The 27,688-nt window shown below is 41.1% G+C and overlaps 2 protein-coding genes across 4 annotated transcripts in view; one reads left to right on the top strand and one right to left on the bottom strand.

The window, feature by feature from the left end:
- The window catches only part of JARID2 (jumonji and AT-rich interaction domain containing 2), a 230,728-nt gene extending 208,909 nt beyond the window's left edge, over positions 1–21,819 (top strand). For both annotated transcript variants that reach the window (XM_054057388.1, XM_054057387.1), the window contains exons 9-18: positions 1,627–1,719; positions 2,156–2,274; positions 2,438–2,508; positions 3,339–3,453; positions 7,433–7,538; positions 8,558–8,740; positions 14,105–14,235; positions 16,309–16,492; positions 18,768–18,875; positions 20,957–21,819. In XM_054057388.1, coding sequence (XP_053913363.1) covers positions 1,627–1,719; positions 2,156–2,274; positions 2,438–2,508; positions 3,339–3,453; positions 7,433–7,538; positions 8,558–8,740; positions 14,105–14,235; positions 16,309–16,492; positions 18,768–18,875; positions 20,957–21,133 — 1,287 coding nt within the window. In that variant the 3' untranslated portion in view covers positions 21,134–21,819. The remainder of the gene's footprint in view (positions 1–1,626; positions 1,720–2,155; positions 2,275–2,437; positions 2,509–3,338; positions 3,454–7,432; positions 7,539–8,557; positions 8,741–14,104; positions 14,236–16,308; positions 16,493–18,767; positions 18,876–20,956) is intronic.
- A 294-nt stretch (positions 21,820–22,113) lies between these two features.
- Positions 22,114–27,688, bottom strand: part of DTNBP1 (dystrobrevin binding protein 1) — a 72,487-nt gene continuing 66,912 nt past the window's right edge. For both annotated transcript variants that reach the window (XM_054057390.1, XM_054057391.1), the window contains one exon: positions 22,114–24,526. In XM_054057390.1, coding sequence (XP_053913365.1) covers positions 24,279–24,526 — 248 coding nt within the window. In that variant the 3' untranslated portion in view covers positions 22,114–24,278. The remainder of the gene's footprint in view (positions 24,527–27,688) is intronic.

Genomic DNA, 27,688 nt, shown 5'->3' with positions numbered 1-27,688 from the left:
GAGTACTTGTATTCTTCTCTGTAAGACGAGAGGATGAGGCAAGTAACTGAAACAAGGAGGCTGCTGCAAAGCGTGTGTTGGTTTGTGGGTGGGGAAGTCTGTGCTTGTGTGACGACTGTTTGTGCAGGCTCTGCGTTTTACGAGAGGTTTTGTTGTAAAAGACTGCCTCAATAAATGATTCATAAGGGCATTAAAAGATGAAGGAAATTGCTTATTGTATTGCAGAACATCCAGCTCTGAAGTTTATGGGAATCAGAGGGCCCCAGGCCCTGGGCATTTCACAAACTTTTTTTGTTACAGCTAATTATGCTGCATTCAATTAAAAAAGTGACAATGTTACAACCGTAGGAGCATGGCAAAGTGATAGACTTGGCCTCTGGGGGAAAAGCTGTTTGTATAGTCGTTTCTAGCTTACTCTTGGGCATAGCTTTTAAATAAATCAAACACGAGCAAAGACTGAGGCAGTTTGACAGATTTGTTTCATAACTGAAAAACTAGAAAGGTAGTAGTCCGAGTAATAAAATGTTCATTTACATGGAGTTTTTAAGTCTGTGGTTGCTCAAATGGGCAACCAGTGGGTATGATGGGAATTGGAGGAAGGAGCAGTAGATCTGGCGAGGGGACACGTTTGCAGAGGGGTGCTAAGTCTCTGCCTGCAGCAGTGCCCACAAGCCTGCATGCTGATGTGGCGCTTGCCAGCTCTCATGGCTCACAGCTTCCCAGGATATTTCTTCTGCCATGGAGTGGAGAAGGTGATGGGGTTGCCCCTGTCTGGGCATAACAGTATGTCTGGACTGAAAGAAGCAAGCAGGTTCACGTGTTCCTGCCTTCAAAGCCTTCGGACGATGCTTCCTAGAACATCTGGTGTTGTAGGTGTGTGCAAAAGCAGTCCAGAAATGTAGGGTATAGCTCAAGCAGAAAACCAAGTCAGATCCTCTTCTCGTGCAGCTCCTGCAGCAGTGCCAAGAAAGAGTGCACACATTTGGCAATTTTACTGTGTTTTACTTTTCTTAGCCTTGTAATAACAGGTCCTGATTCCTTGTATTTGAACTGCTTTTATTGAATTGAGCATAGCTAGCTTTTGTAAGCAGGTGATTATAGTAATCTTGGTAAACTCTACTCTTTGTGACCTCCTTCTATCGCATACAATACTAGTTTGATTCTGAATGTTTCTGTGAGTTTCCTAAGTCTTTTTCACCTGCTCCTCTGTATGTAAAGAGCGTAGCTACATGATCCTTTCATCACGTATTGGATTGATTGTAAAATGCAGATAGAATTGCCTACTGGGTCGTTTTGCAACCTGTCACAGAAAGCTAAGCCATATCCATTTTCTGTATTTATCAAACACAGAGCGTCGTGCTGAACAAAGCAACATACACGGCCTTCTAGGAATGTTCATTTGGCCATTTCGATGGTTGGTTTGATGAATCGATGTGGTTAAATATCTGTATAATTTGAGGTTTTCTTCCTCAGACAAGGAATGAGCTTTAGACCCACATGTATTCTAGAGACATTCTCCTGTTTCCCCTTGTCATGATCTGGGGTTGAGCTTGTAAGGTAAAGAGTGAGGCTGGGGGAATGGAAGCACATTTTATTTTCACTTAATTTTATTTTCTTTTTCCACAGGGTAGGTCTGTTTCTTTAACGACCTTCTACCGAACAGCAAGAAATATCATGAACATGTGCTTCACAAAGGAGCCTACAGTAGCTGAAGTAGAGGTAAGGCCAAAACAAGAGGTCGTAAAAGTTTTTATTTCAGTGGATTGAGTGTGGGGATTCAGTATAGTTAACGTTCAGGCGTTACCATGAGCAGTTTAAGGCTGCTTAGTGTGGGAGAAAAATAAATGGTTACATAGACATGATACTGATTCTTCCTTTTAATTTTTTTAACGTTTTAAATAGAGGTGTTGATGAACTGAGGGAGAGAAGGAAGTCTTAATCTGTCATGTCCTGAAGCACAAGAGCCAAGCGGATCTAAATTCTTTCTTCTCAATTCATTGTTACTTTTAAGTATTTCTGTTCTTATTTTTAAGCAGTGTTTTATGTTGAATTACATTAAGGTTGTGAAAGCTCTGTAAGTTTCTGGGGTTTATATTTAATAAGATATAGCCTGTTTGGTGAATTAAAAGTGCGTTGCCACTTTTTCTTACCACAGCAAGAATATTGGCGGATAGTGGAACAGAAAGATTGCCATGTAGCAGTGCATTGTGGAAAAGTAGACACCAACACCCATGGGAGTGGCTTTCCCGTGGGAAAATCTGAACCGTTTTCAAGGTAATATCACCAGATCCACCTGCTTTGTCAACTCTTGCCAGCTGCCCCAATGTGCCGAGTGGAGGTTGGGGCATGAGGCTGGCAGGGCAGCTTGGCACTGGGGTTGTTGGCATGGGTGGAACATGCACTGACAAGTGTCTGCCTCTGTGTTGCCTCTCAACAGGCATGGGTGGAACCTCACAGTCCTTCCTAATAATACAGGATCCATCCTGCGACATCTTGGTGCTGTGCCTGGTAAGCAATTCGTATGTTTTCTACAGCAGGTGTAAGTGTCCTCTAAATGTGGTGGTGTAGTCAACAAAGTCTCCTCCCTCTTTCTGGCCCCTCAGTTGGCCGTCTGACCTTGCAGTTGTATGTAGTGAGTGGCATTTAAAGGAATGAAGGCAGGCGTGCAGATAAAGAATTAATAAATAGTTTAGACCATATACTTGGGGGGAACCAGTTGTACTTGGCAGTATCCCTTTCTGTTGTTGTCGGTACATTGGTGTTCTTGTTTTGTGTCAGGGTGGTGAAGGACAGAGCCATGCAACTTTCTGACTTGCAAACCTAGTCTGTAGCGCTGGGCAAAGCAACGTGCAAGTTTTCTAAATGAATTGTTATGAGTGCTCCAGCTGCATATGTACCATTGCGATCGACTGGTAGAAACATTAGCTGAAAGCATAATTCAGTCTCCTGTGCAGGTGTTGAGCCTGAACAAACCAGCTGGGAAACAGGATACATGTCTGCAAGTACATGTACCTTGACAGCATGAAGCAACCTCCTCTGGTCAATGGAATTGAGCTTGAATTATGGGTATTTGTAAATTTCTCTAAAGAATAACCACTTTTTACTGCTTCTAGAAAATAAATATGTTCAAGGGCACTGTAACTGACCGGTAGATATTTTATTAGTGGAAAATGCTGAATTTGTTAAATTATTCTCTGTGAATTACTCACTCTGGTAGGGAGACTTAAAACTTAATGGTCAGCTTGCTGGTAGAACGAGATTTTCAACTGAAATTCCCTCTCAAACTGTCTTTTAATTAGAAACTACAGTTACTCAGTCTTTCAATCTCTTTGTTTTAGGAGTGACAATTCCTTGGCTAAATATTGGCATGGTCTTTTCTACCTCATGCTGGTCTCGAGACCAAAATCACCTTCCATACATTGACTACTTACACACTGGTGCTGATTGCATTTGGTAGGTATTCCTGTGTTTTATTTCCTTCATGTTCACCGCAGTGGCTGCCCATAGACTGCTGTTAACAGCAGCTTGTGTCGTACCTTTAGCATGAATGAGTCTCACCTAGAAGGTCAAGCATGTGTGATTAGAGTTTTAATAGAAAAATATAGTATAAAGTTAAGTGATCGAACATCCTTTCCTGGAATAAAAGTTTCACTTTATTTTCCGTGCTCTATTCTGAGATATTTAGCAATATTTCTGCTTGATGTAGGGTTTAATCTATGGATAGTTTTCATGACATGGAAGCCAAATGACAGCTAGTCGAGGTAGGCTTTCGTTAGGCTGACAGACAGACATTTGTCAAGCCAGGTCTGTATTTGTTGCTTGTAAAATGACTGAATCCGTGGTTTGAGTAAATAGGCACCACTTTCCTATTTTATGCAAAATGTCTTGAACTCTCTGTCTACCAGGTTCCTTGTAGTTCCCTCTACATTTTCTCTCATATGAATTTTTTTCATTACCCCGTGATAATAGTTGTCAGTCTGATTACACACATCATTCTAGTGTCTTAGTGTGAACATTACCAGTTAGCTGCTAGCTACGTTTCTTATTTTCTAGACACTCCATGCAAATAGACTCAGTTTATCAATGGTTTTGAACATGGTGAATCCTTTTTAAATTTAGTGCAGATGTTGATGAATTAGATTACAGTGGAAGTACAGCAGATGCTGGTATGTCACATACCTTTCTGCCAGTTTCCTGTCACACTGGTCAAAAGGATCATCGGTGAGAACTATGAGTGATAGCACACAGCCCAGAAACAAGCATTTGAAATCTTGGAGGAAATCATTAAAGCAGGAGCTCCTCTCTACATACTTTAAGTTGGAGAACTATGTGTGATGATACCAGAGGATAAAGGTAAACACTGAATTATGCTGAAGACGTAGGAGTTTCTGTCATTTTCTGTCATGGGCATTTCATGCCTCTTCCCTCTCTTCTGTGAATCGGTGATCTGTAATGTTTTATAATAATATGGTGTTGGAACAACATGCTAAGCAAGCTAGGTTGTCCTCAACCTTCAGTGAGTCTGTTTGTCTCTCTGACATTCATCTAGTCTTAAATGACAGCAAATTCTGAATAGAAGACATTCAGGAATCTTGTAATTAGGGTCTGAGGCCACTCTTTGTACTGTGCATGTGAAAACATGTACCTTTGGGATTGGGAAGACTTGAAAGCAGTTAGTCGAGAGTTTCAGGAAAGGCTACTCCTGTTTTTCCAAGCCAAGAAGAATAAACCCAAAGAAGCCCTGTGCTTTTTTTTCCATGAGCTTACTTATACCACATAAGTACATCCCTTCAAGTACTTGTGATGATTGCTTTGATGAAATGTGGATAGTAAGCAGGAATAACTCACAAGAAGGAAGAGGCAAAACTCCTTTGCCTGCAAAAGCTATTCTTGTGCAAGGCTGCCAGACTTAAGTGTCAGGCTAATATGCAATATAAAGTCATTACAACTTTTAGTTTTGCAATCAAGTACCCAACTTTATGGAGGAAAAGATTAATTTAATAACTCCATGTCTGATGTACTAGCTGGAGTAGCCCTGACAGCATTGCATTCAGTGTCTGCTTCAGTGATAACAAAGCAGGTGACCAGGCACCAAGCCTCTTCTCTGTCTTGCTAAGTCCACTCAGCATCCAGAGTTGTTCTCTTCCAAGGACAGATCCCTGTGGTGCTAAAATCAGTTGTGCTTCATTTACCTGTAGGTTGCTTAGGTCACTGTCTAATCTCTCAGATTTACCTCCTGAAGAGGAAACACAAGAGAACTCAATTTTAATGCAGGGCAGAGGTCAGTGACCTAACCTTTCTACTCAGGAAGGATCCTCAGTGCCCATTAAAAGATGTTCTGCCTGAGACACTCAGAAGTCTGTGCTGGCTACGCACTTCCCATTTTTATAGGTACAGAAAGAATAGCTAGTAAATGAAATCGCAGTATACGCCTCAGTCCTGTCAGTAGTCCAATAGTCCCATACCCTTCTGTACTTCCCCTCCTCTTCACGCATCGTTCCTGTGCTTTTCCTGAGCCCATGTTGTAATGGACTGCCTCTCTCAATCTTTTCAGCTGTTACAGCTAGATTTATATTTCTAAAAGAAAAGAGTGGGTTCTGCTGTGTTCTGGATTTGAATCTAAAATATTGTCATCACCATTTAAGATCTGTTATGATAGTATAACTAGGGTAATACTGTACACACGTGCAGCTGTTACTGTTAGAAATGCTGGTAGTGCAAAGTGATACACAACATGTATTTAAAATATCTCTTGGGGCTTGATCCATATAAAAATGAGATTCTTCCACTTCACCTCTCTATAACCCTAGGATTTCTTAGCAAGCTCGTAATTGCTGTCAGTATGTCTGTAAGGAGTTACTCTGTGTACGTGGGCAGCCAGCTCATTAGAGCCCTTATTGTGGCTGCCATTAGCTGTTTGAGTAGATTTCGTCATCTCTTCTGGTTCCTGACTTGAAGATCAACAAAGTCATCATCAGGATAGTGGAACAGTAAAGAGGCGTTCAAATCATAGGGAGTACAGCCTCCTACAGACCAGTTAAGCAGGATAACTCTGTATGATGCATCCGGGGTTAACATTAGTGCATATTGTAAGCAAATAGCCTAACAGGCCAGCAGAACACTTTATGAAATTGGTAGAGAGGCTGGATGGGTGGCAATGGCATCCGCATGGCAGGGTGTTGGAACTGGATGATCTTTAAGGTCCTTTCCAACCCAAACCATTCTATGATTCTTTGTCAAGAAAACTGCCCCCTTTCCCCAAAATCTTTCCAGATTCCTTCTCTTCTCTTGTTGTCAGTTTTGGAAAAACATCTGTGTGTCTGTGTTTGGCATGGGCTCCAGACTGAGGTGTCATCATTAAAGTGAGTTGAAGTAAGTCATGATAAATCTGGAGATGCTTTTTATTTGCCTGAACATAACAAATTAAATAAAAGCAATGTCAGAGATAAAGCCCAGCATGGCAGCAACTCAAGTCTAGGAATGCCAGGATTTGCACCATATTTCCCAGCAAGCTGTGCTGCTTAGTTCACAGTCGTCAGGTACCAACCACCAGATCATGAGAACAGGTGTCTCCTGGTTGGACAAAAACCATTGCCCTTCTGGCAGGGTGCAGGCAAGCATAGCAGCGGATTGTCACCATATTGTCTCCCTACGTCCTGCAAAATAGCAGTTCTCTAGATCTGTGAAGCTAAGACCTGATATTCTTACATTATTTCTTGTCACTTCTGCATAGGGAATACTGCTGGCAGTGAGCACAGAAAAGACAGCTGCTTTCTTAGCTTCTAAGAGAAAGGAGGATGTACAACTCGGGGTATATACCCTACAGAGCTTTAAATCTCTCTTGCTGCTTTGGCTGCTTGTAGTCAGGCCTTTCTTTTGTTGCTAGCGAGAGGAAGGATGAGGGATTTGTTTATTAAGCAAGGCAAGAAGGTCTTAGGTTATTTTGTGTGCCAGCTAGGAAAGTGATTTGTGGTTTCTTCATTGTTATGAGCAGAAAAGGTTATTAAGTAAAAAGATCCTTCAGTTCATGCACAGGTAATAAATACATCCGTTTATGATAAAGGTAACAGTACATATGTTGGTGCTTATGAAATGAAAACTTCTGTCCATAATTAGCTATTCCAGTGCCTTTAAAATGCATATCATGCGATTGATGATTTTTCTCCTCTGATTCTACAGAACTCTTGAGTATTCACATTTCTGGTTTAGGGATTTTGTGTCCTTTTGCATCTAGTGAACACCATCAGACTGAGTCTAAATAAACAGCATTCCATGAATCCCTAGTGTTTTACCAAAAAGAACTGTGTGAGAAAGCCTATGTTTAATTTCTTTCTTTTAATCAATGTCCAGATCTGAATTGCCTGCTACTGTATAGCTGTAGACCATTATTTACTCCACAGTAAATCTTTCTTTTCTTCTGACAAAACAACAGGTATTGCATTCCTGCTGCGGAGGAGAACAAACTTGATGATGTGGTACATACCCTGCTGCAAGCCAATGGCACTCCAGGGCTGGAAATGCTTGAAAGTAATGTAATGGTAGGTTAACACTGGGAGAAGTATTCCTGTTTGAGAACCCAAGGCTAATCAGAAGGCTGGTTGTTTGGGGATTTATTTTGGTTTATATGATGCTGTTGTTAGAATCTGGCTACTTTCTGCTTGTGGTGTTTACCCACTTTTCTATCAAGGCTTAATTGTTAAAATGTTGAATTGGAAATTAATGTAATAAATGTCCATTTTTAATACTGTCCATGATATATTTAACCTCACAAAGGAGATGTTTTGTAATCAATTAATCTGCCATGACTGACATTTTGTCATGCCAGCATGGGTAGGAGAAACCAAATACTCCAAAGATTTCAAAGTATTTTTGGTTCCCTTATTTATTTCCTTTGGATAACAATTTCCATTAAGTGCATTTAAGTATAAATTTGGGATCCCACAAAAAAACCAACTCCCTTAGCTCCCCGTGTTAACATCTCTGCTCAGGGAAGTTGTGGATGTGCCCAGGGAAGCTGTGGCTGCCCCATCCCTGGAGGTGTTCAAGGCCACGTTGGATGGGTCCTTGGGCAGCCTGATCCAGTGGGAGGTGTCCCTGCCCATGGAAGGGGGGTTGGAAATGGATGATTTTTAAGATCCCTTCCAGCCCAATCTGTTCTATGATTCTATGAATCTCAAACATAGGTGTAGTAGGAAGGTGAATTCAATACCAAGTCTATCTGAAAAGATCTAGATTGGAGACAGAATGGCCTGCGTTTTACTTTATGTAGTAATAGATAGCATTGCTTTGAAGCTTTGTGTTTGAGATTGTCTGGCAAGTGAGAGTTTAAGCTGTTGGTTTCAAAAGAGCTGCTTCTGTAATTCTAACTCCAAAGGCTCAGCTTCAGCGTCTGCAGAAAGAAAAGTGAAAAGAGTTGAGCTGGTAGCACAGCACAGCTTTTCTCCACAAGTAGCATGTGGCAGCACCCAGCGACAAAGGGGGCTCTAACTGTAAAAGAAAGTTCTGATTGTTTTCCCTTTTTTTGTTTTTTTTTTGTTTCACTTTTATGTCTTTCTAGATCTCCCCAGAAATCTTGTGCAAGGAGGGGATCAGGGTGCACCGTACTGTACAGCAGAGCGGGCAGTTCGTTGTCTGTTTTCCTGGATCCTTTGTGTCTAAAGTGTGTTGTGGCTATAGTGTTTCTGAAACAGTGCACTTTGCTACCACCCAGTGGACAAGTATGGGTTTTAAAACAGCCAAGGTAAGTTGAGAAAAGGAGTTAAAATGGATTCACGGCCCTGCCATCTAAAACGACAGCAAACCAGACATTCCAGGATTGATAGTATTGTGAGACTAGTACAACTATGTCTGGTTTTGTGGACTATTAAATAAAAAGAAGGAAGAAGTTCTGCAAGGCATAAGATGGTTCCTTGTTCTCAGAAAAGCCACTGAGGTAGTAATTGATAGCTAAGAACTGCTGTATACTTGAAAAATTCAGAAGATTGCTATGCCGGCAGAGCAGATTGTGAGGAAGCTTTTAAAAGAAATCCCTTCAGAGCTAATGAGAATATATTGTATTATGCTTACTAATTTTTTTTAAGTGATGTTTTCTAGAACCATTAGAATCTCAGGTGCAAATATCTGAATAACTGTGCTTGTTTGCTCTTATGATAGGCAGAGTCAGTTAATACTCACAGCTGTATTGCTTGTCTTCCTCTGCCCCTTCGTTCAGGAAAAGCTGTTGATCAGGGCAATTTCTGTTTTAATCAACTTGAAAATGCTTAGGTTCACTGACCAGCCCATCTGATACTGAGCTGTAAATAAACTTCCTGTTCCCTTTTCACACAACCGAGGCAGATTGTCTGCAGAAACAAACAAGTGAATTCCCCAGTCATCATGATTTTGCCTACATTTCTCTGTTATCGAACAAAGAATATATGTCAGTACTTATGTTCCCAACCTCCTCAAATACACTGTGGGTTACAGACGCTATTTTGGTAGTGTTTTATAGCAAAGCCACTAGTAAATTATCATTTACAGCTCCAGACCAAGTAGTTAGTAAGTAATTAAATGTAATATGTCTACAGTTAGATTTTGGTTCTCTAGGGTTAATGGAATTCTTCCAGCCTGATTATACTAACTGTATATTAACTTAGTTTGAAATAAAATGTTATTTTATTACAGATTTATGTTGGGGGAAGGTGGGAATTGTATATGTGTGTAGGTAAGGAATGAGAATCTTGAGCTAACCTTTTCTGTCTGAAGGTACACAATTCTATTAACTCCATATGCTGTATTTATTGCTTTACTGAACACTTGTTTGATATTGTGAAAATGCCACTCATGTAAGAGACAAAAATCACTATGCAGCAATTAAAAAGCTCTTCTTGGTGCCTCAGATTCTGAAGAACAGTTTCTTTTGATTAATTTTTAAGAGCTTTTCACTGAGTAAATATAAGCTGACAGCAGATTGCAATCTAGGATAACCTGCCTTGGAAATTGAAGTCACAGCTCTCACAAACTTTGCAAGAACCGCAGATATGATTTTATAGCAAAATAACTCTGGAAACACCTACTGCATTGTTCTATTCCTCCCCCCACCACCACTTCTTTCCTCAAACTGTCCTGTGTTCTTAACTCCCTTCAACTGTCGAAAGTCTTCCTTGATTCCTTCACTTTGACAAGGCACTTTGCCATTTTCAAAGGCTGGCTGGGATTGTGCTTTTCAGAGCTTGTGAGACATTCTGTGTAACAAGCAAGATTCCCCTTTTGGACTGTTATTGAACTCTGGCAAAGAACTGTACCTTCCTCTGTCCGTTCTCAACAGCAATATGACAGTTTTCAGCTGTTTGATACGTTGACTTTGTTTTCATTCTGTGATACTGTGACCTGATTTTTTTATAGTGACTCTCTTTATATTACTAAACAATGTTGTTTCATCTCTGTATTGAATGACTGCTCAGTCTCCTTTAATATATGGAAAAATGAAATTCCTCACCTGAAATTGCATTGATTTCAGTTTATAAGGAGTTGGGGTAATTGCTGGAATAAAACATTTTGTATAAAGCCTGTATAAAGGGACAGACAGGTTTCACCTAAACCATACACGGAACCAGGTCGCTGGCTTTTAAAAAACGCCCTAAGAGCTCTTGAAATTTTAAACTGAGGGTGAGGAGAAGTTTTACACGTGTGGTGAAAGAGTTTATGTTTGGAATGGCAAAGGGGTAATTCCGTATCCTTGAATAAGTCAAGAAATCCACATGAGCAGAAACTGTTGTCTGGCTTCTCAGCAATGGTGGAGCCCAGTTCAAAACATCACTATCAAATAGCTGTGCTGTGATGGTGAGCAGAGATTAAGAATCTTGAAAACACAGTAAACTGCAAAATATCCACTGCTGTGGTGTTTCATTTCAAATGACAGACTCACATAATACTAAGAAAGCTTGTTAAATTTTGAATGCAGAATGAAGGGTTAAGTATTTGTGTGCAGCATAGAAATTGATTAAAGATGCTGTGTTAGAGGCTCACAACATATGCCCATTGCCTAGCGAAAACAAAATTTCAAAAGGCAAATCCCCACTAACCTTGGCACAGCTGAACACCAGGAAAAAGGACTCTGTTTGAAAAGAGACCAAAAAAAAAATCCCTTTTGCGGCCAGAAGATGAAAGTGCAAATAAAACAACCAGTCTAGCAGAACGCGTGTAAACAGTCGCAAATGCAGACCAAAATTAGATATTGAAGAACAACTTGCTAAAAGCCAAAAGAAAAACTGAATGTAGAAAAGAATGAGACTGGGGCAACCAGCATGGCTTTTGCAGTAAGATCACGGCCCCAGGCCTTGAAACTTTTGGAAGGGTGCATGGCCGAAGAGACGCAGCTGAAATCTGCTCATGTCTGTGAGCATATCTGGAAGACTTTTGGTGAGGTTCCTCAGAAAAGGCTCTTTAAGAAATTAAGTTGCCATGGGTTAAGAGGGAAAGTTCACACACCAAAATACTAACTGATTTGTAGAGAAGCAGAGGATGGGAACAAGTGGTCAGTTCTTATCATGGAGGGAGGTCTCTTTCTGCATTCCTCAGGAATTCGTTACAAGACCAGTACAGTTCAACATATCCGTAAATAACCCTGAAAAGAAAGTGAGTAGCAAAACCAATCCTTTATACTGAGGATATGAATGGTAATGACAGCAAAAATTAAAGCTATGAGGTGTTACAGAAAGATTTCATGATACTGAGTGATCTGAGTGTGAAGATGGGTTGATAAATTTTAAATGACTCAGGTATAAAAAATGATCCTAATTTGACAGGCATAACAATGGGCTCTGAATGAGCTTGTGCAACTGAGAAAAAAAATAAATCTTTGGATTCCTATGGAGCTGCCAGCCAAGTGCTCCAGGGAGGTTTGTAAAAAAATCTTGAATGTTAGGAATTGCAAAGAGAGAATAGAGAACAGAGCAGAAACATCGCTACGGTGTGTGTAGGCTCTTGGTATGAATACTTGTGCAATTCTGAGTCCCTAATTGGAAAAGGAAAACAGAGTAACTCAAAAAAAGCACAGCACAGACTGATGACTAAATTAGCTTCTGCTTTAAATGTAAGCGGACTACTCAGCCTGGAAAATTAATGACCAAGAGACACATATGATAGTAACATCAGTTCAGAAGTGGCAGGATGATGATAATTATAATATGAATGTTTGCTGTCTCTCTAACATGGAAAAACATGTCATTAAAAGAAATTATTAGGCAGTAGGTCAAAATCAAACAGAAGTCTGTTTTAAAATACTTATCTCTGTATTTCTGTGCTGTATGGAGGAGAAGGACCTACATGAGTTCAAAAATATAGATGAATACACAGATCCAGTGAGTTGTGCTAAACACAGCACAGACCTGCCTCGGGCTCGGGGGGTCATTGAGCTGCCAGCCAGGAGGAGCGTACCTTGCTTTTTTCTCTTTCCACCAACTATGGCCTTTTAACCTGGCTGTATGTGTTGCCTGTGCAGGCTTTTGATCTGACTTGGAGTGGCTGTTCTTATGCAGCCTCAGACAATACGCAAAGCAAATCGAATATGCAACAAAACTTCTACTAATACTCCTAAAATTGCAGTTGTTCTGACCCCACACAGGCTCTAGCAGGACCGTCTGATGAATGATTTTCTTACCTGTGACCTCTTTTGAGCACTTTTTGGTCAGCAAAGGTTACTAATCCATTTCATGATATATCTGTATTAATTATCACTTCAATGCATGCAATTGGTGCTATTAAAAATGATGAATTTTATGATATATTGGTTCTGATAAAAGAAATAATCAAGACGATGTAATTAGGGTTACGAAACAGGGTGAAAAAAAATAAAGGTGAATCTTTGGTTTCGTTTGTGCCAAGGAGGTATTTGATGGGCCAAACTCTTAACCAAAATAGCATCTTCGCTTTACACTGCCATGTTAGTGTCATTTGAAAACTCTCTGACCATTTTTTGGTCATTTCTTTTGTGTCATTTGAAAACAAAATACACCTCTTCTGGTAGTAGGAAGACTCTAGACTTTTCCCAAATGCACAACAAACCAAGGAATTTGCCTACTTAAGAATTATTGAAAGGGTTTAAGCTACCAAAATCAGTCAGTTCCTATTGACAGGTGGAGCTTTAAATGCTTACACAGAGAGGAACCAGTCACAGGCAAAACTGAGCAGAACTGACCCCCATCTTCTGCGTGTTGTCTCTTTGCCATGACACCTGCCTGTCTTGCTAGATGCAAAATGACAGTAGTCCTAGGCTTCAAGCAGGTCAGAAGATCAGATCCTTCTGGGTGGCACAGAGTGCCAGTAGGCATTGTTGAGCTTCACTGATTGGATTACTCCTCTTGGCCTCCACAGGAAAAATGTGTTTTTAGGGAGAGAATTTTTAGGTGTTTTTTGGTTCCTCCACCTCAGCGAACTGGTTAATCTACGCGCAGGCATCCTTCTTTTTATTTTTCTCATTTTATTGACATCTCTTCCTATCCTGTTTTTTTCCACTGGTGAGGTTTAGTTTTATTTTTTGAAAAAAGGGTATTGCTGAAATGTGGTGGCACTGGAATATTTGCCTTTTGCTTCATTCTCTTTGTAGATGCACACTCTGCCTGTCTTTTTTAAATTTCACAGTAAAGCATACTAAAAAAAAGAGCATAATGATTGGTTTCTTACAAGGTATGCCATTGTGCATTACAGATATGTTTTTGGCCTCTACTGGTGACCCTGAATGAGAAGAAACAGGTGCTAAGGTATTCCCTGAGAAAAGAGTTGGCTGTGACTCTCTGGTCGTCTAGTCTAGGTTTTTGAGGTTTTCTTCTGTGGCATCGGTTCACTTAAAGCACATGCAGAAACTCTTCTTTCAACAGGGAGCCCTAAAGTGCTCAGACACCTGGCTTTCCACTGTAAGGACTTGATTTATAATCAACGTTTCCTTCAGTGTGAAGTTAGGTGCTGGATGTAAGTTAGGAACATATATACTTCATTTAATTCAGCCTATAGAAAGCTCTTACTTTTGGTTGTTTTAAAAGGCTACTTTTTGCTATGCTGAATTAATTCACCATAACTTTTTATGTTCAAATTCACTTAAGAACTAATTTGACAATTTCTGCCCCAGGAAATGAAGAGGCGACGTATAGCCAAACCATTTTCAATGGAAAAGTTGCTTTATCAGATTGCAACAGCAGAAGCAAAGAAGGAAAATGGACCGACTCTGAGTACGATATCATCACTTCTTGGAGAGCTCAGGTAACGAATTGGGGGCTTGTTGTACCTATTTTGTTTTCATTGACAGACCTCAGAGGTGGTAAGTAACCATTTCAGACACATGTTTTTAACCCACTTAACCAAGCAAACATCTGGCAAACAAACTTGAAGACAGCCACATGTGGAAGAAGCAGTTTCCTTGGCTGTGTCTGATGTGAGAGTGCCCATGGTTAGGATGTCTTACTCTAAGAATTCCCTACTTTGGGCACCATCAAAGCAATAAAACTACAGTTTGCCTCTGGTTTTTATTTTGTTTTTTCTTGGCGCTAAGATTCAAGGTTTCCTGATGTGTTAGGTGAGCTACGGGGGTGCCAAGTGGTTTAAAATCTTTCTTCAGTTTTTCAGTCTCTTGGCATCTGTAGCCACTGTCAATCCATGCCTGGAATGGGTTTTGCACCAGGAACGCTTGTCTTCAGCATCAAGATTGTTATTCTAGAGTTGTAGAAGGTACTTTTTATACAGGAACTTGTCTTGATTTAATCCGCTGAATAAGTGAGCAGCTCATGTGTGGGGCCTCATGCCTCTTGCACTAGAACCTGAACGTTTTAAAGAAAAAAAACCTCACACTCCTTTTTCTCTCCAGTGTAAAGGAAACATGTTTAGAGTTTCTCTTAAAATAGGTAAAAAAAAAAAGGAAATATAATGTTGCCTGGCTTCCTGTGTAATAATCTTCTCTTTTGTTCCCTACCATGTAGTTGCTACCTATCTTTCAAGTTTGTGACAACTGGTACTCGAGATGTCAAGAAAGTTTTGATGAATGGAATCTACAAACTGTATTTAACTAACTAGCATGTTCAATTGGAAAATTTCCAGTGACATATTGAAGGGGAAAACAACCCATGGGTTGTTTTAGTATTCAGAAAGAAATACAAAGAGGTGTGCTGACTGCTTTACCTGCAGCTGGTTCCCCTGTGGGAATAATCACTTCCAAGTGCACTTTTTTTTGTCTTTTTTTTTTTTTCTTTGAAGAGGAAAAGTCTGCAAGTGCAAAAGGTGAAACAGAAATGTTGGCGCTTGCTGTTAGACCATCACATCGACCTCTATCAAAGTGGTTCTCAAACTTGTTCTCATGCTTAGGTTGGAATTCTCTGGAGAATATCAATCTTTCCTGTGGCTGCTTATGTAAAACAAAATCCCAAAGAACAAAACATGAAAAAACCCAACCAAAGCGGAATGCTGTACCATATTTTTTTCTTCCTTCATTTTGTTTTGCTTGTTTGTTCTGTGTCTTTTGCTGCCTCCTCTCTTGATCTGCCTTAGTTGCTCAATTTGCCCATGCCATTTGCTTAGCTTGGCTCTTAACCCATCTTTAGCTGTGTCTGGTGGTGAAATATTTTCTTCTCCCCTTCCATCTGCGCAGCTCACTCCACACTTGCTGTCTTCCACACAGCTCCAACCCACCCTGCTCTCCTAATGCTGTATAGCTCAGCATAGGAACTACTGTCCACCCTGCAAACACCATGGGTGAAGGGCGGCTAGAGGGCTTAGTCTTTACTCTTAATTGATATCTCCTTCGTTTTCCCCTGGGTGTACAGCAAGATCTTCGTCTTTTGGCAAAATCACTTGCCCTGCTCCCCCTTTCCTGCCTGAAGCACCTCACGGCAGCAGGTCCTTGGTTCATCTCTGCCTCCTGATGAAGGTGGCTATGTTACTCCTGACAGCAACGGCTCCTCCTCCTCAAGGTGGCTTTTGGCAACTTCAGGAATGACAGTCATGTTAGCCACATCTCCTGACTCTCCACATGGCCCCGAGCAACCATCGACCTCCAGGACGTACTCAGCAGTCCCCAGTTCTCTGTGGAGCAGTTTGAGAACCACTGGCTTGATACAGTGGTCGCTGTTAGAATCCGGAGTTAGCTTTTGCTCTTAGGCAGCATTTCTGTGGTGCTGTCTCTCTCTCACCATGCATAGGAAATGGCACCAGCCTCCAACAACACTCGGTGCTTTGCTGTGTGGAGCTAAGGTTTCAGTGATGATGGTGGTAAAAGGGAGCTTGTACACGGTTTTGTGGTGGTACGAGGTGATGCCGATGTCTAATTGCGTTAAACATTCACAGGGACACGGAGCTGAGGCAGCGGCGGCAGCTTTACGAGGCAGGTCTCCATTCTTCAGCACGCTATGGTAGCCACGACAGCAGCAGCACGGGGATGGATGGAAAGAAAAAGCCTCGAAAGTGGTTGCAGTTAGAAACGTCAGAGAGGAGATGTCAGATTTGTCAGCACTTGTGCTATCTTTCCATGGTGAGTAAAACCCTTTGCTATCAATGGGGTCCCGTGCCCCTGATCTAACCTACCAGAGTGGACTATAAGCATTTGAGAGACGGCATGGAACTGGAGAGACATCTCATGCACTTCACACAAGAAGCAGAGATGCTGATTTGGTTTGTGTCAGAACATTTATTGCCTTGGGCAGTGGTGACAGACGACAACGATTGGTGTCTGCTAGCTTCCCTCCCTGTGAGGAAGGGATAACGCAGTCACTCAGCTGCTCTTGGACAGCCACAAGCACATCTGCATTGCACTGGGAAGGGCAACGCCAATACCTGCAAGTTGCCAGTGGGTAGTAAGTCAGAACAGTTCTTGGGATGAGCTAACAACTCAAAATAGATGCTTTGAATCTCAGGCCTGCAGCTGCAGCCCCTGCTGCGACTGTTTCCCTGCAAGCCAGATTGCAGGGTAGGTGTATCCCATCTATCAAGCTAAGATGTGGAGTCTGCCACCTGTCTGTTCAAAAATAGAAGTCATGCCCATAAACTCCCTCTCTTTTTCAAAGTAATTGCCTGCTGGCTTTTGAGGGTGTGCTAACCACTGCGGTGACGCTTTCAGGTTTTCAGCTGCGTGTGTTCAGCTAGAAATACAGCAGTTTTATTAAAAAACCCTCCCACAACCTTATATACCACTTACTTCCGAGATCAGATAGTTAAGTAAACGTAATACAGTGCCTGCGAGTCAATATTCAGTCATTTTTTCTGTCATCTTTTCGGGTTCTTTGGTTGTGTATATTATGTTTTTGATGGGAATATGATGTTAAAATATCCCATGTAGCTGTTTCCAAGCCTAGAATAGAATATGCTGAGTTTATCCGTGTCTTTAGGCCACTGAGCAGCTAAGACATGTTTGAGCAGGACTAGTTTGAAGTAACTTTAAAATGAGTTTGTTTTAAAAAAAACAATCCTCTTAATTCTGGTCCATTTACTCTGGAGTAAGTGTAATCGAGGGAAGGATTTTTCCTTGTCATTCTTAACAGTAATAAGGGACAAAAAGTCAACTTGGTTGTCAAATTCCAAGCAGAATGCGTAGGCTTGGCGGGGAGCCAGCTGAACAAATGTGACCTCTGCTGAATGAGACAGTAGCTGAGGAATCCTGTGGCTAAGCTTCTGATTTTATCCTTATTCAAGACAGCATCTAAAGTAATAGGGAACAGCTGCTTTCAGGAAAGCGTTAGGCTACATATTAGATACCAATAAAGTTTCACACATAGATCATTACTTGGATTTGGTTGCATTTCTATTGGTGGTTTGTTTTTCTTGTTAAATTGTACGTATTTGCCAACGTTAGCACGCAGAAAGGGATGTTTTCTTCTTCTTACACATTCTTAACATTTATGCCTCCTTCCACTAACTCATAGTAAAATACAGGTTTAATAATTCACACATTGCAATAGGAAATGGCATGAAATTTAACAGGGCCAAATGCCGGGTCCTGCACTTGGGGCACAACAACCCTATGCAGTGCTACAGACTAGTAGAAGTCTGGCTAGAAAGCTGCATGGAGGAGAAGAACCTGGGGGTGTTGGTTGACAGCCGACTGAACATGAGCCAGCAGTGTGCCCAGGTTGCCAAGAAAGCCAATGGCATCTTGGCTTGTATCAGAAACGGTGTGACCAGCAGGTCCAGGGAGGTTATTCTCTCTCTGTACTCATTACTGGTAAGACCGCACCCTGAGTACTGTGTTCAGTTCTGGGCCCCTCACCACAAGAAGGATGTTGAGGCTCTGGAGCGTGTCCAGAGAAGAGCAACAAAGCTGGTGAGGGGGCTGGAGAACAAGTCTTATGAGGAGCAGCTGAGAGAGATGGGGTTTACCCTGGAGAAGAAGAGGCTGAGGGGAGACCTTGTTGCTCTCTACAACTACCTGAAAGGAGGTTGTGGAGAGGAGGGAGCTGGCCTCTTCTCCCAAGTGACAGAGGACAGGACAAGAGGGAATGGCCTCAAGCTGTGCCAGGGGAGGTTCAGGCTGGACATGAGGAAAAAATTTTTTCACAGAAAAGGTCATTGGGCACTGGCAGAGGCTGCCCAGGGAGGGGGTTGAGTCACCTTCCCTGGAGGTGTTTAAAGGACTGGTGGATGAGATGCTGAGGGGCATGGTTTAGGGATTGAGAGGAACGGTTGGACTCGATGACCCAGTAGGGCCTTTCCAACCTAGTGATTCTGTGATTCTATGAAGTGTCATCTCTGTAACATGGCTACAGCTTGGAACTTAGTGCACTTCTCTACCCGCTTTCCTGTGTTTTTTATAGGTCGTTCAGGAGAATGAAAACGTTGTCTTCTGCTTGGAGTGTGCCCTGCGGCATGTGGAAAAACAGAAGTCTTGTCGGGGACTGAAAATGATGTACCGTTATGATGAGGTCTGTACAAGAGAGCTTGGTGATGGCGGTGAGCTTGGATACTGAAAGCTTGGGAGTAGACTTAGCTCTGCCTCTGTCCCACTGAGACCCCAGGAGACTGCACTTTGCTGTTCTGGTGTATTTTTTGTGTGTGGGAAGAAGGCACTTTATTATGAGCCAAGTAAAAGAAACAGAGGGAAACACGATCACAAAGATGAAACCTGACACCTAAACTGCCTGACCATGCATTACAGAACAGAGAAGCCATTTAATGCTTTGAAATGCTGTAGAACATGAGGCCATGCTTTGGTTAATTTATGATACCTTTTGTGCTTCAGGGTAAGTTCTCTCTGTTGTTAACTGGAAGTTCTTACTCTAGTCCAGCCTGAACCTTCTGTAAGGTAAAATTATTGAGTACTCGTAGGTGAGAGGTCCAGTAATGACTGAATGGCTCAATGTGACAATGAATAATCAGAAAACTCAGGGTGGTGATTTAGGACCGTGCCTGGGTTCTGGGCTAAAGCTCCACTGCCATGCAGTCAAGTATCACCTCTTCACCCATCTCACTAACCTGGTTGCGGCCAGCCAGCGTGGGTGAGGGGATGGGTGGGTAATAAGGGGGTGGTATTTCACTGTTAGCCCGAGTGCGGATAGTGAACCAGTGGGAGAAATAAGATCAGGTCTCAGAGCTTTTTGGTGTGGGCTGCTCTGCGGTTTCTGATGTATGCGTGCAGAAGCATGGGAAAACCCCCACACGGCAAAGTAAGCCTGGGGCAGATGGTGCCCCCACTGCTTTGTCCATTTTTAATTGTAGCCTCTGTTCTGGCATCAGGTACTACAGAAACAAAGGCAAGCTAAGAAGCCCAGACAAGAGTGAAACCATCTTTGTAATGTGATAAACACCAAAGAGTTTCAGGAAGCTATTCAGAGATTTTACTGTTTCTCTCTTATTCTTGAGATTATTCAGCCCCTTATATCCTGTATTTTCACAGATCTGTTAATTCTGTTGAGGTTTTCAAAGCAGCAGTTTTTCTTTCCAGCAGAATCACATTCAATAACTATTTTTGCTAGGTTTTTCTAATTAGAAAGTAGATATTTTAGGCGGCATTGGAAAAGGCAAGCAAACCTCTCCTTCAGTAGTGGCTGATGATGGTGATTGTTTTGAAATATAACAAACCATCACAAAGTTTCTCCCATTTCTGAAAGAGCCTGACTGCACGCCTGGTTATTATTACAGGACTGTTTCTGAAGGCTGTGAATGGAGAGAGAGAACCGGCATGTCAAATGCCACTGGGTAGATCTATTTCATTCTTAGGCAGACTTAATTTTAGGGGCTGTCTCGACTTTGCACAAAAATAACGTCTAAACGTTCTCATTAGGATGGGACGGCCAGTTCAGAAAAATCTCACTAACGCCCCCCAATTTCATCACATCCCGGAACATAATGGAATTAGGAGTGGAGTTGTAGCCAAAGCACTTTGATGTGCAGTTCAAGGACTCCTGTCTCTTGCTGGTCATAGCACCATAGACCTGTAACCCTTTTTCTGCCTGGCAGCAAGCCGGCTTTCTCTGTGCATGAGCTCAGAGCACCTGGGCACCCAGAGATCCTACAGAGCATTAAACGAAAGGAGCATCCCACAACCAGTGACAACAATGTCAGAAGGAAAAAATGGATTCTTTTCCTTCAATTTTAAAGAAATATTAGGTAAATACTAAATTATAAGCAATGTTACTGTGGATTTAAATTTATGGCATTTGCGCTTTTGTTCAGCAGTGGGTTTTAAATTGTATCTGAAGAACATTTCTGACCCTGGTGATGTTGCCTTATAGCCCAGCTTCTTTATTCTTGCTTAGAGTTTAGACATTTCTAGTTCTGCTGATTACTCTCTTTTTAATTTTGGAGGGGGGAAGCCAGGGCATCTTTACTAGACTCCTAGTCGTGACGAAGTAGCACATGAGCTCAACTTCTGCATCATTTGCAAATACCAGATTTTTTTTCCCCCAGTGAGGAGCTTTCAGTCCAAAAGGCAGCACCGCATCAGAAGGGAGCAGAGAAAGAGAGCAGATGCTAACTTGTGTTGTTTTTCCCACTTCCTGAACAGGAACAAATAATCAGTCTAGTCAATCAAATCTGTGGAAAAGTATCTGGTAAGAATGGCAGCATTGAGAACTGTATCAGCAAGCCTACACCAAAAAGAGGACCTCGTAAGAGAGCGACGGTGGACGTGCCATCATCTAGGCTTTCATCCTCCAGTTCATCCAAAAGTGCTTCAAGTTAATCCTGAAGATGCCAACACTCTCATTTTGTCAATTTATATATATTTTTTGTAATTATTATACCATAGTTTGGAGTACTTGCTGTAGAATACAAGCTGTCTTTGCACTAGCTCTAAAGAAGATTTTCTTCTGGTTTTAGAGAACTAATTTTGTTTTAGCATTAAACTGTTGAATTTTTTTTTTGTACTTAGAGTAGATAGAGATAGCAGTCTGATTTTTTTAAACTGCCGTATGTTCACTGTTTTAAAACCGGCAAGGGGCTGATAAAATATGAAATTTGTATTGTCCCTATGGCTGAAAAAAAATAAAAAGCCTTTTTGGTAACTGTGAAAAAAAAGGCTTTTAACCCATTTTTTGAATAGGTTAAAGTTTGATGTGTTTTCTAATTTGTTCTCCAGTCATGTGAGCAGATTTTTCTAGAGCGAAAAGGGATAGGAGACAAAAACTTGAAAGAAATTGCTTTACTTTGGCTGTCTTTTATTCTGTCACAGCAAGATGAGTTTTGTAATTTTTTAAATTGGAGAATACACACTTTCTTTGAGAGGTTATGGCAGCTGAAGATGGACTTTGTTTCCTAACCGTAGGCAAAAGGAGGAGATTTGGAGTATGTTCTCTTTTACCAGCACATCACTATGCATCTGTTTTGAGGGGGAAAAAATAAAAATTTTAAAAAAAAGAAAAAAAAAAAGGAGGAAAAAAGACTGCCTGCCTTGAGGAGTCACGTGAGGGAAAACTGTGCCTGATTTCATTAGGAAATCCATTCTGTTATTTTTTGGTGCTGTTGGCTACTTTATCAAAAACCCTTCAATAGCATCCTTTGAGAAAAAAAAAAAAAAGAAAAAAAGAAAAAAAAGTGATCGAAGCCATAAGTGCTTCTTTGTCATAGACGTGCAATCTTTCTAACATTCCATTTCCATTCCACTGCTGTTTTGTTTTTTTTTTCACACCTTTACACAGTCAAGCATTAATTTTTGTTTTGAGTTTGTTTCGAGTTTGTTTCATTACGTGATCACATTTAGAGCCACTAGCAGGTCTGCATATTTCTTTTGAATGTGAAAATGCATTTGCTTTCATCTTGTCTATTTTTTTTCTCTTCATGTTGTAACAAAACAAAACAAAAAAAAAAATCACACCTTTTGTACATATGCCTGTAAATTTTTTTAAATACTTGAGCCTTTTCTTGGGGTGGGGGGAGGGATGGCGAGGAGACGAGATGAAGAAAAGCCTTACGTTTCACTTTCTTCATCGGTTGGATTGGATGCTTACAGGGTTTTTCTTGTAACATTTATAAGTGCTGCTTACATCACTGAACAACAACAAAAAATAATATTGGAGTAGCTGTTGCCCTTTTCTGGTTGTGTGTACAGTATGTGTGGAATAAAAAAGGGAAAATGTTTTCACAAACTGTTTTGTTTCGTAATTGAATTCAACAATACCGTAGCTACCCATATTGCACTGAGCTTGCCAGTGGTGACTGTCAGGAAAGTCCTATAATACAATTTGTTGGTTGTTGTTGCAGAAGACTGAACTGTTTTGGAATATTTAACAATAACATAAACAGAGTCAAGTGTTTTTCAAATGTGGTTGTCTGGTTTTTATGGCCTTGCTGTGTACTTTTCCCTCTTGACAGTAAACTTCTGACTATGGCTTACAGTTTGACATTTAATTTATTAGCGCTGCTCTGCTCTCTTTCCTTGTAAGGAAAGACTTCATGTTGTTTATTGCCAGTTTTTTGTTTACTTTCCAGGTTTGTACTACAAGGTTTAATAAAAAAACAAAACTTTTTTGGACATTTTGTCTGTCTTCTGGAAAGTGAGTAAAGAAAGCTCCTTCTAGAACAATTTAAGCTCCTTCAAGAAAAATTTCTTTCAGCAGATGGCTTGCTAAGTAGTAAATACCTCATTGTAGGCAGAGAGCTTCTCAGTGTCATTTCCCCGAGAGGGGTCAGGAAATGCTTTGGCAGCTACAGAGTGAATCCTTAGGGAAACTGGCTGGGGGCAGGAGATGCCTCATTCCCAACCATTAGCTTTGTCAGGGCAGGTCTTTGGAAGGGGTCTCTACATCACAGCTCATCCTTTTACTTACGCTGGTTCTGATTACATTCCTTCCCTCCGTGCATGAAGAGCAGGAGCCAGGAGCCTTCTCAAAGGAGAGCAGATCCCTGCAAACAAGAGCGCGAGACTTGACAAGAAATAGGTGTTAGACATGTTCAGACCTCGAGTTTAGAGAGAAAAGTGACTGCAGAAAAAAAAATGGCAGAAAGATGATGATGACTACAGGTCCTAAGGTTTATAACATGTAGGCACTTAATTTAGAATCCATTTGGGTTTATTTCCCTTAAACGGCTGGCCTGCATCAGTGCAGTCAAACAGATGTTACCATGGAAAACTAAATTACACTGGTGCTCAGTATAAATAACCATTTCTTTCTCAATTAGTCTCCTCTGTTCACTGTCATGGATGAAATATCTGGGTAATCAAGTAAAAGACATGGTCAGGATAGAAATACTTTATTTTATCTCGAAAGAGGAGTAAGTTTATACAATGCTAAGATATCTGCTCCACGAGGAGTGTAACATTTCAATATGCATCTCTCCTCCTTTTCAGTTTCTTTTTTCTTTTCCTTAAAACCTATGATAACTAAGTTGGCCCTGAATAAGAAGTGTAAGAGAATAGACACTGCTGCATTAGTAGACAAAGGCAGTAGGCAGACAGTAGGTAGTAAAGAGTAGAAAATAACTTTTCATTTTGGTTTGGTTCCTAAATCTTCAGTTGCAGCAGCTGAAAACATGCAAGGAACAATTTGGGTTCAGTATTACACATCAAGTCTTAAGTATTTCCAATCAGCCATTTCAAGGTTAGTGGTCAAAGTTTTGTATCCTTCCTCTTTAATTCTCTTATACATAGTATATACAAAAGTTTTCCTGCTCCCCTGAGCCCCACGACTGCTGTTAAAGTGTGTGTGCTTTAGGCATCGTTTTGTTTAAAAACCCACCTCCACATGACTGGCAATTTTGTAAAAAGGCTGTAATGACTAAGTAAAAAGATCTGGCTGTTCTGCTCAGTTAGCAAATCATTACTCAGGCAAGCTCTTCATTCACGTGTTCATTCATTCAGAAGTCATTCTTAAAGGATATGGTTTTAAGATTCAAATAGTTTGAGAGTCACTTTCATCACTAACATCTGAAGCGCCCTTTCTTTCAGTTACAGCAGCAAGAGCAGTGTCCACTTGAACTTCCTCTTCATCAGACTGAATAACTGGAGACTCTCCTTCACTCGCATCTTGGCTGGCAGAGTCAGTGCAGGTCGATGACAGCGAAGACAGTTTCTGTCGTAATTCAGACTGGCTCGGAACCTGAAGACTGATCTCATTCACATAGGTGTTGGGGTCAGGCCCTTAAAGTTGGGAAAAGAACAACAAGAAAGAAAAAAAAATAATCAAGCTGTGGCTCAGCAAGGGAGTCGAGAAGGCAGCGCATTCACTGAGCTCAGTGTTGGTCAATGAGTCACGTTCAGGCAGGTTTGCTTCTTTTGCAAAATAGCTTAAACTCCCTCCCAACGCACAAAGCTGCCTTGTTTTGCTTTTCTGGAGTTGATCTCAAATATCAGCTGCAGGTAGGTTTAAATCTGTTTCTGAAGGTGCGTGTGTCTCACTTGTTCTAGATCTGCTAACGTTAGAGATCAAATAAGATCAGAGTGCAGGAGTATTTCAGCTGTCACAAGACATAGCTGATATTCAGTTTGCCTTTAAGTCAAGACTACTTAATCCTCCTCACTGATTCTGATTTTGGTAAAGTCCACTTCAGCGTGTGCTGAGGATCAGTACCAGCAGGAAAATCCTCCAGAGAAAGTGTCCAACAGAACGTCACAAATAATAAACCTGAGTGGAATTAAAAAAAAATAATAACTGGGAGATGGGCAATAATAGTAATCTCCAGTTTTGTCTAAAAAGCAAGATGCAGAAGCAAAACAAATTCTTGCCCACAGCATGAGAGCATTCCTCTGGTAAAGCTGTCTCATAGCTCAAGTGCACAGGAAGCGGGTTTTGAGACTCTGCTTCCTCCATATCCCACGCAAAAAGACTTCTAAGCAAGCTCAGTGTAATAGTGTTTGCTGGTAGTTTGAGAGTTCAGATTTTGAAACGATTTTAGATCCTCTTCTGTGGAGGCTTCCTGGCAGTAAATAAGAAGTAAAAATTGGGGAAACACGTTGTTCTATATGAGCTGCCAAATAAAGCCCTTTTTTCCTTCTCTACTATACCTGACAAGTGTTCCTCCATTGTCAGGGCACCCAGCTTCAGCTCTGCATGACCTTAGTGACAAAATGCTCTTAAAAGTCCTGTGGGAGTTTATATAAAACCAAACAAATATTTCAAGTGGGTTGGAGGGAAATGAGCTGATCGCTGCACCTCACCACTCCTAGGGCTGTTTGCAGAGACGGTCACGCTACATAGCCCTGTGGCTGGTGCCCACAGGCTTACGAAGTAGCCGAGCTAAATTTTAACAAGAAGACAGTCGTAACAGCATCTGCAGTCAACAGCAGCTGCTGGTACAAGACACTGCTGCTCAAGCACCTAACTAGCTGCAGCCTTAAATTCTGGACCTGAACTTGGACAGCAAGTAGCCCTGCACGTCACATTGTTTTAGCCTTCTCTGGGATCCAGGATCTGCAGAGGGAAACTTGCTCTCAGCCAGTCTCCATCAAAAACACGAGTTCATAAACATCTGGTGTAACTTGCACAACTCTGACAGCTGACCCACCCGCGTGGACTAGAAACACCGTGCCACTCCCACTGCCTGTGTCAGTCCGGGATGCCTAGCAGGGCTACTCCGTTGCTTCCTCAGGCAGCACAGCTATATATACGGAACACAGGTGACGCTAGGAGGAGTTTTTAACGTCACCTGTCTTTATGTTGTGTGCACAAGCACACATTTGTTTACTTTACACAACACACATAGGGGAGGAGTTTTCTGGAGTCACAGAGCTGAGTAAATTTTTCAGTTCAACTTACTGGGTACCATGAAACGTTGCAAACCCAAGGCCCATAAGCTGGCAACTTTTACAGCAAGACAAATTTGAAAACATTTTAATGTCCTCAGCTGATTTTCATTTTTATGAGTTACTAGGACAACTTACCTGTATTCTATCATGTTCAGTAAAACTGTGAAACAAGGCTTGCCCTGACCAGCCTGGTTCTCCGCTGACGGCAAAATGAAGAGTTACCTTGAAGCCATCTTATTTTTATTGAGAATGAAAGCTATTGCATATTTGGCTTGATACTAGGGTGCCACATCCTTAAAGCAAGTACAAAAATCATCCCTACTAATCCAGTGGCAAATGAATGGTCTGGAATGCCAACAGCGAGATTCCCGAGGCTCTGACCATGCAGGAGCAGTAAATGTAGAGGAGTCTTGCTGCAAGCCTAACCCTGCCTTTGCACTAAGCTCACAGTGCTAGAACATGACAGCACTGGTGCTGTGTATTTGCACATGTATATATTACAGTGTATTTGCACATGTATAATAAATATACATACGGTACCTGTACATACACACTGTAATACGTTACAGCACACAATTAATTCCACGGGTTTTGCCCAGGCTCGTAAGTTTTACATCTATTTAGGAAAAAACAACCACGCCAAGTAGTTTCTACACTTCCTCAGATAATCCTGTTACGCTGTTCGTTATTAAAGACACAAAGCCTTTTGGTTCGACATCTGCCAAAGACATAGCAAGGGGGAAAACAGTCCTAGATTCTGTAATTACTTGCATGCTTCAATGATTATCAACGTTAATAATGCATGAATTGGATGCCTATACATAGGCAGCCACCTGAATTCAGTCGTTGCAATAAAACACAAAAATCTTTAGTAGTCAAGCGTGCCTTAACTACTTTCTGTAAGCTTGTTGTGTTCACAGCTGGTAATAATCACCTTTTAATCACCTTTACATAGGGAAAAAGAAAATTACCCCAGGATATTATTATCTTTTTTCTTTACTTATCCCAAAATATAGGATAGGATTTAAAGTAGAACTCTTTCTGCACTGTTAAGTACTTTTGTAAAAATATTTCAACCTGTATTTTCAAAAGAATTGTAAGCACGTTTAAAGGAGTTTCATCATCTCCCCCAAGAAAACTTATTTTGGCTCTTTTGGGAAAAGGCATTTTAGTACTAAAATAAGTTTTTAATTAAGAAAGCACATTTCCCTGGTGGATAAAGCATCCAGTATTTCTAATTCCCTGCTTTAAGCAGATCCCTCATCAAGCTGCAACTTGCCAAAACATAGATCTGGTTTTGTTCATCAGAACAAAATTCTGGATTAATTTAATCCAATTTCTAGCAGTAAGAAGGCTACATGAAAGAGCTGCAACACCAGAATCACTATTTAGAGCCTTCCAAGATATTGTCATATTTCATACATACGGACTGCTATGTTGAACCACGTCTCTGAATCTCACTGACTGAAGATCTTGCCCTATACATCTGGTCCAAATTTACTTCAAAATGTCAAAATTCTGAACAGACTCTAAGAAAGCAGTCTTAAAAACCTAACT

Source organism: Cuculus canorus, chromosome 2, assembly GCF_017976375.1.
Source record: "Cuculus canorus isolate bCucCan1 chromosome 2, bCucCan1.pri, whole genome shotgun sequence".
NCBI lineage: Eukaryota > Metazoa > Chordata > Aves > Cuculiformes > Cuculidae > Cuculus > Cuculus canorus.
This window is presented reverse-complemented; position numbering and strand designations above follow the sequence as displayed.